Consider the following 11,997-nt stretch of genomic DNA (forward strand, 5'->3'; position numbering starts at 1 on the left):
GATGCACGGCCGCACTCCGCGAGCAAAGGGTGCCCAGGGACGGGGCAGGATCGGTGCAGCCCTCCGGGAGCCGGGTACGGCGCTAACGAAACCGGAGTCGGCTGAAAGAGCAGAGGAATGGCAGGGGCCCGCAGCGCAGAAGAGCAGACCGCCAGCCAGGCTGCTGAGGGCAGCTTCCTCCGAGCATCGTCCAGCCACGCATTCCTTCGTACAGCGGAGAAAAGGCAGCTCTTTGGGGGGGCAAACCCACAGCTCCTGCCTGCAACCACCCCTCATCCTCCTGGATAGAGGAAAGCCTTTCTCCGAACACACTCGGCAAGGAGGCTCCGAGCACATCTCCCCCTTCGTTAGCTCCCCCACGGAGCTAACGAGGGGTCTGGCCCATTCCATAAAGCTCGGGAGGCTGCGGTACAATCCTAACGCTGCCGTAGATTTCCCTCCTGCCTTTAGGATCTTGCTTTCTCAGGATTCGGAGAGATCTTCAGGCAAACCTGCTCCTGCACCGAACTGCAATGTTTGCAGCTTTTAACGTTAGCGCAGAACAATTAGGGAAGCCGTTTGGAAGAACGAACACTGCAATTAAATGCATGCATTTTCAAATACAGCTATAAACTTGCTTGCAAAAAAAGCTACTCCCACTAAAAAAAAAAGAAGTTAGCTGCTTCTGGCTTAACTATTTTTACTTTATCCCCATTCCAAATTTAATCGTGTATTAGTTCATTTTGAACAGGATAAAATGCTCGATTTCCTAAACGAAGAGTAAGGCTAATTAGACAGAGGGGTTTTTAACGATGGCACACTAGACTAGTCAATTTGAAACCCGAACACACCGAGAGGTAGGCACTAACTAACCGAGGACATGTTTTAGCAGGTAATACCGTGTATTTCAGCCTCACGCAAGCATCAACTGTTTCCCCAACTCCACACACTACCCGGCCTAAGGACAAAGCCCCGTCAGCAGTTCTGGCTGCCCGGTCGCATGCCGGGGCTTGGCAGGCTCCTGGGTTTGGAGTGAAAAAGTCAGAAACTCAGGGACAAAAATGAAACCAAAGGAACTCTTTGTGCGGGCAGCTCTGCCTGTGCAACCTTCACAGGAAATTTAAAGGGCAAGTTAATGTGCTGGAACGGCATCCCACCCAATTCACACAGAGAAGTGCCGGCTTTCTACAGCCAGCTCAGGCATAATGCGGCTAATTTGGAGCTCATTCTCTGCTAGCTGCCGCCGCGGTCAGGATTTGCTCTGCACTCCAGCTGTGAACAAAGCCAGGGACAGGGAAGGGAACTTAGAGAGTTCAAAGTCACCTTCTTAGCTTGGGTATTGTGTATAATATCTATTTATCTCCCATCACACCTCATCAAGTCCCCTCCAGCCTCAGAGCCCTCTGGCAGCCGCTTCACAATCTATTCCCCCCTACAGCCTCCTGCAACAGCATCCAGGGTTCCTCAGGTGGCCGAAGGTAAAAAAAGAGTTAGAAAACACACCAAACCGTCTACCCACTGCAGGCAGACACCCACAGTTCACATGAAATAGCAACTTTTATTTTCTCAAATAAAATAATCCTTCCATTTCTGCTCGATCAGTTTGTGAGGGGCGGGGAGGAGCACAAAGGAGAGGGACGGAGCCCTGCTCAGACAAGTTTGCTATCAGACCTGTCCTCACAGTTAAGAATCCACATCAGACCGAACCCTTTTTCAATGAAAGAAAATAAAAGCTATTGGCAACTCTTGATCCCAGAAGGAAAGAGCTGTTCTCTATCAGGCACTCTGAATTGTTCAGCATCAGCATTCGATGAAAAAGCATGATTAGAAAAATCCCAGATTTCTGATGAAAAATATCCAGAAAAGCAACAATGTTTAACAGGGCTGGGGTAAAACCCATGGCGTGGGATGGTAGTTTGAGCTCAAAGAGCCGTTATCGGAATTTAGGGGCATGATTGAGAAAGGAGGAGATCCCCAGCAATACTCTTGGGGACTAACGGGCAGGACGAGAGCAAAGGAGCAAACTCCCAAGACAGCTCCTCGACGAGCGATATGCCAGAAGTGAATCCTCGCTGCAGACCACGGCTCTTTGATCGTACCCTGCTGCAGTTTGGCCAGGTTAATCGTTCATTAACAAGGTTTCATTTCTCATCTCTCTCCGTACCAGTTGGACCAGGATGTCCTACAAACCCTACTGCAGAGCTAAGGAGAGGCACAGAGTGCCAAGTTTTAATGTTAATTGAGGTGGGACCATTACAAATTCACCGGGGGCTGTCTCAGATGCAGAGACTGAAGTCTTCAACGGTGAAAGCTGCGGAGACAACGTGTCCAATAAGCAGGGGAGGGAGAACTTTGTTTCTCTTTCAGATCAATGCTTAAATTAAGTGAATGGATAAGCAGCAAAGCATCAGCAATGTTCTCTCAACCCCGGCTTCCCTGTTCCAAAGCACAGGGCCAGCTTTGTTCACACAAACCCCACAAACTTCCCACTGGTTAAGCAAGCCACCGGTCGTTTAACACATGGATCCATGTGCAAACCCTACTAGGGGCAGGACGTTGCCGGCTGTGGGAACTGTGTCCTAGAAGAACTGGCTCCTTTTTTATTTTTAAGAAACATTACTTCGCCTGAAATGCTGCAAGATGGAAACCCATCTTCCCCATCCCCACCTGCAAGTACGGTAGCCTCATTTTCTGCCTTTCTCCAAGAGAAGGAGCTTCACAGAAGCTTTCTTGCTTTCTTGGCTGTGGAACACGCCTCCCTTTTTCTTTTTTTTTTTTGTTTTTCTCTTTTTTTTTTTTTGTTTTGTTTTGCTTTTATGTGGTCAGTTCCAATTCTAGTGATTAAAGACAAGGCCAGGCACCAGCAAAGAGGGTTACTTCTTTACGATCTGAATGACATCTTCATGCTCCATCATATGGGTTAAGCCCACTCTTTGAGGGCTGTATTTTGTGCTTGTCCCCTTTAAAGCAAAAGGAGGAGAAGGGTTAGGAGAAGACCAGTCAGAGATGCCGGAGGACAGGGATTTCATTTGCTGTTAAACACTTACCCACACCAAGGCATATTTGAACTGGCTGGCTAACGATCTGTGAATTCGATGGCACTGCAAGACAGACAGACAGCATGTGAGGCAGTTCAACGACACTACTTTGCAAACAACTTGCTCAATATCCAGGAACTAGAAGCTACTCAGGTCTATGTCAGAAATTACAATAATGACTTTAGGAGCCAGTAAACAGCACTTGAAAGAATACAGAACAGACACACAGGAATCACCAGTCTGCATAAAGCCCCGTTCCACTGCTTCCATGTGCTTTTTCACTGGACTGCATTAAGTAAATTTTTTTTTTTTAACCTTTCATAGCAGCTAGGAAAGCAACCTGAGGCAGACAGAATCAGTAAAGGTAACAAAAGGAGAAGCCCAACTAAACACTGACATGTCCTGAGCTTTACGAAGCACAAATCATAGCAGGCTCCAAGAGGAACCTGCCTTCTACAGGCAAGGAAACGTAAAAGATGCAGAGAAATTACCACATGCTCCACAGAGGCCCCTTTCCGTAGAATAATGGCATCTGTAAAGTCTGGTCTCTCTGTGGAGAAGCAGAAGAGGGGGGGAAAAAAAAGCATTGGATTTCCATCAAGTGTGTTCTGATACGCTGACATCATCTCACATTGCCTTGTGCTTACTATTCCCAAATTCCTCCTCCCATTACACTCGCCAGCTTCCAGACAGAACAGGTATCCGGGTACTTGAAAGCATCAAATCAGTTCTGTAGACACTCCAGCACCCACAAGTACAGTTACCTATGCCACAGTCAACAGCTTCCTCACAATCCACCTGCTCCAACTCCATTCCAAATACTTGACTTAGGACAAACAAAACCACCCAAGTCAAAACACACCCGCTCAAGTAAAACCAAACCACTCCGCAGTTTTCTTTAAAATCCCCAAGATTTCATAGCTTCACAAGCTCACAGAAAGTTCCTGAACCTCCTCACACCCACCCAAGTTCAGAGTCACAGCTGTTCACAACCAAACAGGAACAAGTTATAGGCGTGCCTTCATCACTGGGAGAAGCTGCAAGTGACAGTAAAGCAAAAGGAGGATCAAAGGCGCTCCTGAGCCTCAGGAGCCTGGCATGGGAATCGCCAAAACTCCCGCGGTAGGAACAGGAGACCTCTTCTGGGTAGCGATGAGCTGGACATTTCATCACAGAGTGTGTATAATAAGGAAGAAAGCTGTGAACTTGCACACTTTATTTCCTTATATCATCACGCAAAGTCTTATGAAAATTCAGCTCTTCTAGTGCAGAGAGAATAGGACAGCCGTGGTGGGATACACGCATGGCTGGATCAGACGGAACAGAAAGCATTTCCCAAGAGCTGAAAGCTGGTTAGGGAGAGCGTAATTGCGGCATTTCCAAGACACAAGAGATCGCTGACAGCCAGGCATCCGAGCCCCGCTGGCAGCCCCTCTGCCTTTGATGAGCAGCAGCCCTTTGTGCCTTTCAAACCTTCTGTTCAGCTAATGGTCACTTACGTCCTCGTTTCTTGGTGTAGATGCAGGTAAGTGCCAGGTATTCCCAGAGCTTCTCCAGCAAGTAGTCCAGGTTCAGTTTCATGCCACAGCTGCAAAACACCAGGAACATCTCCGTGTTTACTGCTGTTGTGATTTAGAGATCCAGAAGAACAAGGTGAAACGTCTTTATTAAAGTGCTAGGGAACAAGGGGAAAAGTCTTTAATGAGGCCAGTAAAGGAAAAACACAAGGTGAAATAAATAGGGCTTTCAGAAGGGCAAGCAGCTTTGAAGCAGCAAAGCCCCAGTCAGATATATGAGCACTTCTAAGGAAACAAGCTAGACTGGCTTACTCTGGCCTGCAGACAGTGCGGAGAAGCCAAGCAGCCTGCCTCTCCAGGGGAAGGAAGCCTGGAAAAAGCTGCACGGCGGCTCTGCTTCTCACCCCAGCAGCTGCAGGCAGCCCTGGCAGAAGCCCCTTCTTGGGGGAAGCTGGAGAAAGGGGTATGAAATGAACCACCACACCGTCCGGGCCAGCACATCAGGCAGGGTGACAGGCTCCTACCTGATTACGACACTGTGGGGTCTCCGAGCAAGACGATCCACTTCCTCCATAGATATCTGGTCAATCTTGTTATAAACCTAAGTCAAAGGAAAAACAACACACCCTTTAGGAAGTCAATTCAGCAACACTGCAAGGAAGTAAGACACGTACGTGTAGGTATAAAAAGGTAGTTCCAGCATCTGAAACAGAAACTCAGACCCTGTCAGCCAGAGGACAAGCCAAGGCTCTCAGTAAAACAAACTGTTAAAATTCAGAAGTCTAAATATAAGTTTGGGCCTTTTAAAGTTCTCCCTTTGGGATGACTTGCAACACGTTCTCCAGCATCTTTGGTTTCCCTATAGACCCAGTCCCTATCAAACAGGGCCATTAAGTGACCGCTGGCACAAGGGACCAGTAGTGAAAACCCAAGCGCAGAGCTTGCAGCACAGGAATCGAAGGCTCCGCACCGTGGGAGCGAACCCCACGCCAGCAGGACACACAGCTCGTGCTGCTCCACGGCAGCCAGCCACAAGAGGGCACAGGGAACACACACACGAGTATAGCCGCACACGTAAAGCTTATAAAAAGCTCCCTGTTGAGCTGTGCTTTCCACCTCTTAAACCCCAAATCGTTACTGCTTTAGGAACCAGGAAGATCCAGTGTTTCCGTCAGCAAAGAACGGAGATGCTCGGTGCGGCAGAAGGAAGGCTGTTTTCCGAGATACTCACGTAGAGGCACGGCATGTAGACCCTGTTGCCTACAATCACGTCAATGAACTCATCAGGGGAACAATCCTCTCTGAAGAGGACCTCAGCGTTGAAGATTTCTGAGGGGAACATTGTCAAGGCCCAAATCCCAACACATCTACACACCGCTGTGAGCCAACGGGCTGAGCTTGCTTGTGAAAGCCTGTTGTCGACCCAGCAAGCACCAAAGACGCAGCAAGGCTGTCCCACAGCAGGTACCACTTGACTCATGAGCTGCTGACAGCTTAAGGGTCTCCTGTTTTAGGAAAGGATACTATATTCATGGAGGATGAGCTGCACCAACTTCTCGGAGCACTGAGTCAACGTGACAGTTGAGTTGAAGGAGATACCTCCACCCTTCTTCGGCTGCAGGGAGGCAATAAAGCAACTTAAGAACGGTCTGCAAAATCCACAACCCCCCCTCTCAGTCTGTCCAACACGAGGGGCAGCACACAGTGACCTCGGCTTCGAGTAGGCAGCCAGACACAAGCTGTGCTTGCAGCAGCTCAGGAAACCTCACCTTGAAGTAGATATTTGGTTTGCTTTTGTTCAGCCGGATTCCTACAGATTCCAGTTCTTTCTCCAGCAAGGCCCTGCAGGGACACTGCACGTTAGCACCTGTGAGACTGAGCGCAGTCAGGTGACACCCATACCCTTCCTTTTTGACTATCATATTGATACAGCCTTGCCATAAGCTTTCACTACAACCTAAAAACCACAGCTACTGCAGGACAGAGTCTGCGGTGGAAATCTAGGTTGACATCCCCGTCTCTGAACAGCCATCCTGTGGGAATGATCCTTCAGCCGAGAAGCCCAAGCCAGTTAGCTAACACGCTTCTAATGGAGTACAACCTCCATCTCACACTCAATAGCTTAAGTATTGGTTCCCCAACGTGCACGGGACACAACGCTTCAGGGAGCTGGCATGTTTTCTGGGCACATGGGAACCCCTGAACGTGGCCCACCAGCCCACAGCTCCACATGCCCAGCAGCACACACTCACCTCTGTACTTCACCCTTTGTGGCATCCAGCATCATAATAACGACGTCTGCTGTCCTGGCCACAGCTATCACCTGCCGACCTCTGCCTTTCCCTGAGAAGAGGAGACGGCCGTATATCAGCAAGAGAAACCAGCCACAAGTTCTGCGACAGAGAGGGACTCCTGCCCTGCACAGCTGCTTGGAAGCAAGGAAAAAGATCCGGCAGCGCCGTACTGGCTGTAGTCAGCTGCTGGGGGGGCCCTGAGCGAGCGTATCTGGTCCATCCGTACTGTCTTATGTCTAGCGCAAGCCCTAACAAATACTCTTTGCTGCTGCTCCTCCACCACAGGTTACATGAACTAGCGTGTGGAAAGCTATCGGAGTACGGCTGCACGGGTGGAAATGACATCTCTGCCAGACACGTGCAACGGTAGCAGCTCCAGGCAGCAGAGACAGCTTACCCAGCACAGCGATGCGGGCCTAGGGCCCCTGTGCAGAGGGGTTATGTATACTTTCTGGTCAAAAAGGAGAGAGACTTTATTAACCAGGCTATGCTCCTCCAAGAAGAGACCATCAGGAGATTTTCCAAAGTTTCCTAAGGCATATTCTGACATGATTTTCCTAAGCTTCGTAAGGCATCTTCTGACATGACCAGCCAATCAGGACAATGACGAAGCAGAGGGACAAAGCCAACACCTCTTCCCACAATCAGGAGTCATGGGAGGACTGGCAGGAACTCAGGAAATTAGTCAAAAGAGGTTACTGTTTAGCTGTAATTTCCCCCTCCGCCTCTCTAGCATCTTTCTTTAGATTTCCTCTGTACCAGAAAACAGATGAGCAAGATAACACTCACGCAAGAAGGTGAGAAGTGACTGGCTTGCTTTGGCTCCCACCTCCAGAAAAGCATCTTTCTGCTACATTTAGAACCTTACGTGGGCTCAGGGACAAGAATCGTGCCTCACATAAGATCAAGGACTCTAAAATTTGGAAAGCCAACGTGGGAACTATTGGCCCAGGAAACCTGCTAACAGCTGAGACACCCAGGTACACTATTGAGGGCAAATCCCTACTTTACACGAACACAGAGATCAGCCAACCTTGTGCTGCTCCTTCGATGATTCCAGGCAGATCCAGCAGCTGAATATTGGCTCCTTTGTACTGAGAAGGAAACAGAAGGATGGAAAGTTGAAAGCCTTGTGCAGGGCACCCGAGCTGCCTCGAAAGCCCCAAGCACGTGCTGGGGTCCAAAGCCTGCAGCGAGCGGAACTGAATGAACCTGACAGAGCAGGACAACTTTGCACAAAGCTGACGGCTCTGTTTTGTCGAGGCAACCTCCAGAGTTTTTCCTATGAAGCTGCGTTCAACACCACATACTGCGGTACGTTAGGTGCTGACCTCCTAAAGCATCGCACGAGCGCAGTTTGACAAAGCACCAGGAAAACAGCACAACAGTCACGTTATCCGGAGTTGGTGAAATGGAAAGGAAAAAAACCAAACCCTTACTTTCTTGGTCTAACGAGAAAGCACAGTAACAAGCAAGTGCCACCATCTGTTACCGAGACGGATCAGAACTATGCAGATGTGTTGCAGGACTTACAGTACCAGGAAATAACGGGAGACTTTCATTCACCAGATCTGCAGGGGCATTAGCTTTCAAGCTATTGTTGCAGTGAAGTCCTCAGCAACGGCTTTAGCAACTGACTGCAGCTCCCGGCTGCATTTGGATGCGTTACAATATTTGTGTTCGTTTTAACACCAATACGGTTACTTCCATTATTTAATTCCGCTTTCAATTCTGACCCAGATTTTCTCATTACTCTTGGACACTTTTCAGTTTGATGCCCTCTATCATTTGCTTTACTGATGGATGCTTAGGCCACCACTAATAAAACTCCTCAAGGACAGGAGTAGTTGTATTCTCTTTCCAAATTGATCACAGTACAGATTGCCTCTTTTAAAGCTTCATTAAAAACAAATCTGTCAAGGTTTCCAGCCATCTGGTCAATGGCGCCAATAGCGGTTATAAAAAATTCAGTTGAGAATTGTCGTATCGCTCTGGTCAGTCAAACGGCAGCATATGAAACCCCGACCAGGCAGTCAATCCTGAAGAGTTATGCAGCCTAGGGAAGTGCTAAATCAGCACTGCAGGTTGCAGAAGACCTGATACTGCAGAAGGCAGCAGAGACCTTGGGATATCACTGCTTCTTAAACAGACATATTTACATGTCTGGGTTTCTTACCACCGCTACTGCGCTGAAGGGAGGAGAATCCTACTTACTTCTATGACGCCTGGGATACACGTCAGGGTTGTGAACTCGTAAGACGCAGCTTCGCTGGCAGTTGAGGTCATTAAACTCAAAAACGTGGACTGAAATGCAAGAGATCAGCATCACTAAAGACACGCAAATGAAAGCACCGGTCAACGCTCAGCGAAACAAGCAACACCAAAGTGTTCCTCAGCTTTTAGAAGTCGTGTTGGGGCGGTTCCAGGCACAGGGACTGAAGCGGTGATGGGACAGCCAGCGCTTTCGCTGAAGGAAGGTAAATCCTGTGCTCTCACCTCGTTTCTCAGCGGCGCTGCGGCTGGGCAAGACCGAGTTTCAGGCTGTGACCACAGGGCACCGCACACAAGACGAAGGAGTGTTCTCCCTAGCTCTAACTTTCAGCTCTCAGCGTACAACAACCTTCTGTTAGCTCATGGCAAGAAGGTGAAAAACGAAGAGGAGATGGATATCTGCTTTTACAGCCACTGCTAACTGGAAACACACAGGCCACGTGGTTAACGTAGACACTCACTGACCTTACCCACAGAAGGAAAACCGATCAGCGCCACCCGGGCATCTCCAGATTTCATCACATCGAAGCCTTCTCCTTTAGCAGCCGAGGATTTGGAGGGTTCTAACAACTGAGCTCTGTATTTCGCAAGCTTTGCCTTCAGCAGGCCGAGGTGGTACTCAGTGGCTGGAATAACACAAGCGCAACAACTGGTTGACAGAAAGCTGCTGATTATTCACGTCTAGAGATAAGAACCTTCCTAAAAAGAAACACTATGGATCTCTGTCAACGTCTTAACCACTGCCACACGCACAAGCTACCCCCCAGGCGTCCTGTAACCTTTTGAAATATTGGCCACTGAGAGCAAACCTTCTGGTATCCCGCACAGGACGTCAGACTCAAGGGAAATCAGCAGCCGAAAAATTCCTGGGTTAAAGGAGCAAGGCAGAGGGAGAGCAGGCGTAGGAATGAACGGGTGAAGGGAGCCAGTTAAGGAGGGAGAGATCACAGGGGGAACGGCCGCTCCTGGGCAAAGGCCCCTCCTTACACCCGGTCACATTCAGCACTCCAAAAAACACAACATTTTTTTTCCCTCTGGTCTTGTCAAGCTTTAAAGACACATTTAACTTGGAGCTCACATGCGTGAAAGTACTTTATTGATTTATTCTTAGCAAAATGCTTCAATTTACACCTGATACAGGGGGAAAAAAAAAAAAAAAGGTAGTTGTTTCTGTAGAAGCTCCCTTTGTAACAGGGAAGGGCAAGAAACCCAAGAGCTTACAGGATTTACTATTTTTCCTTTCCATTATTTACCACAGCCTAAAGCCTCCAGAAGCAGCAAGGCGCTGGCACCCGCTCCGGGAGAACCCGAGGGGAGCTCTGCTCCCCAGTCCCCTCTTTAAGTTAAGGCATTTAAACACCAGCCCGGGGACCCCACAGCAGACAGCCCTGGGCCCCCTGTGCCAGCAGCACCTGGGGGCCTCGGCCCAGCTCCGAGGAGAGCCGGGGGTGCTGCCCGGGCTCCAGATCGCACCTCCTCCAGGCGTGCGGCCCGAGGCTTCCCACCCACACGATCCAGGGCATCAACAGCAGGGAAAGAGGGGGGCTGCCAAGAGGGGCAGCCCCCCTGTATCCTCCCTAGGTACCCCACCCCAGCCTCCTCAGCCTCTCCCCAGCCTCAGGGCTCACCCTGCTCCCTCACCTGCCCCAGCCCCCAACACCCCAAGCCCCTCAACCACCCCGATCCAGCGCCTTGTACCCCCACACCCCACCCCGCCTTCACAAACCACCCCACATCCCGCCTCCCCGACGGCCCAGACTATCACCTCTTCCCTCGGACCCCCTCCCAGCCCCCCCATAAACCAGCAGCCCCCCTGCCCCCCCCCCCCCCCCCCCCCCAGCCCCCTCTTCCCCCGTACCCCCCCCCCCCCCGGCCGGTATCCCGAGGTACCTCAGCCCCGACCGCCCCCTCAGCCCCCGACCACCTCCCGCCGGCCCGGACCTTTGTTCTTCTGCGTGCGGGCGATCTCCTTCTCGATCTCGGAGATCTTCTCCAGGATGCCCATGGCGGGGGCCGGCCCGGCCCGCTCCCCAGGCCCCGCACGCCGCACGCCGGAAGCGCCGCCGGCCCGTCCGTCCGTCCCCCTCAAACGTCCGGGCCGAGCCTCTGCGGGCGGTGCTGTGCACCCGCCGCGCCGCTCCGGCCGCCTCCCGCGCCCCGCGTTTCTGGTTCCGCCCGCCCCTCCACCCTTGGGGCACGGGTGGGTGCCCACGGGTGGGTGCCCACGAGCTGACCGGGGAGCCGGCTGGCAGTGCGAGCTGCCCAGGAAATGTGGCTAAGGAGGGGGCTGACTGGAGCTGCTCGTAGGAAAAGCTCTAAGGAACCAGGCAGGTTACGGAGGGAGCCCCCCCACCAGGCCTTGCCTCCTCCTGCTCCTCTAATTAAGGCCGGATCCTGCATTTATGGCAATCAGCAGCTAATTGGATTCCTGGAGAAACCCTCGAGGGAGGGGACGAAGCACAGCTCTCCCCCAGAACCGAGAAACACTTTGGTCAAACAAACAGACACGGACACAGGCCTCTTAAATACATTTCATGTTTAATTTGGACGTTGATCGCTCCGCAAAACACCTCCTCAGCCCCTGCTCCGCCTGCCCCCAGGTACACCCCTGCTGCAGCCAGCACGGTTAAAAAGAGACATCGCAACCTCTTCCAAGACCAAATACCCCATTTCTTACCCCAGATCCTCCCCCGGTCAGTCCTCTCTCACCACACCGCGACGTACGTGACATCTCTCCTTAGCTCATCAAACAAGTCAAAGAAAAAGAAAACCAAAACGAAGGCTTTAGCAGATGGAAGCTCTGAACACCGACAGCCCCTGCAAACCTCTCGGCTCCACGACCTGCTCTGCACCCGCCACACGCGTCCCACAGCGCGGCATCACCCCGGCAGTTTTGGA

At 51.0% G+C, this 11,997-nt stretch overlaps 1 protein-coding gene across 1 annotated transcript; it reads right to left on the bottom strand.

The window, feature by feature from the left end:
- Nucleotides 1-2,785: 2,785 nt before the first annotated feature.
- On the bottom strand, nt 2,786-11,104 carry DRG2 (developmentally regulated GTP binding protein 2). The gene is made up of 13 exons (XM_050905917.1): nt 11,041-11,104; nt 9,565-9,725; nt 9,043-9,132; nt 7,862-7,922; nt 6,787-6,877; nt 6,304-6,376; nt 6,059-6,149; nt 5,766-5,863; nt 5,059-5,135; nt 4,517-4,605; nt 3,509-3,567; nt 3,027-3,080; nt 2,786-2,939 (listed from the first exon to the last, which is right to left on the bottom strand). Exons 1-13 carry the CDS (start codon nt 11,102-11,104, stop codon nt 2,853-2,855), a joined length of 1,095 nt encoding a protein of 364 aa, XP_050761874.1. The 3' UTR covers nt 2,786-2,852.
- Between the last annotated feature and the right edge of the window lie 893 nt (nt 11,105-11,997).

The sequence above is a fragment of the Gymnogyps californianus genome, chromosome 15 (assembly GCF_018139145.2).
Source record: "Gymnogyps californianus isolate 813 chromosome 15, ASM1813914v2, whole genome shotgun sequence".
NCBI lineage: Eukaryota > Metazoa > Chordata > Aves > Accipitriformes > Cathartidae > Gymnogyps > Gymnogyps californianus.

What these genes read in the sequence shown, in the direction of transcription:
- DRG2 (XM_050905917.1), bottom strand. Translation starts at nt 11,104, where the DNA reads ATGGGCATCCTGGAGAAGATCTCCGAGATCGAGAAGGAGATCGCCCGC. An exon ending in GTATCCCAGGCGTCATAGAA is followed by an intron (nt 7,923 to 9,042) that starts GTAAGTAGGATT and finishes TTTCCTTCTCAG; the next exon opens with TACAAAGGAGCCAATATTCA. An exon ending in CTACACCAAGAAACGAGGAC is followed by an intron (nt 3,568 to 4,516) that starts GTAAGTGACCAT and finishes GCTTCTCCACAG; the next exon opens with AGAGACCAGACTTTACAGAT.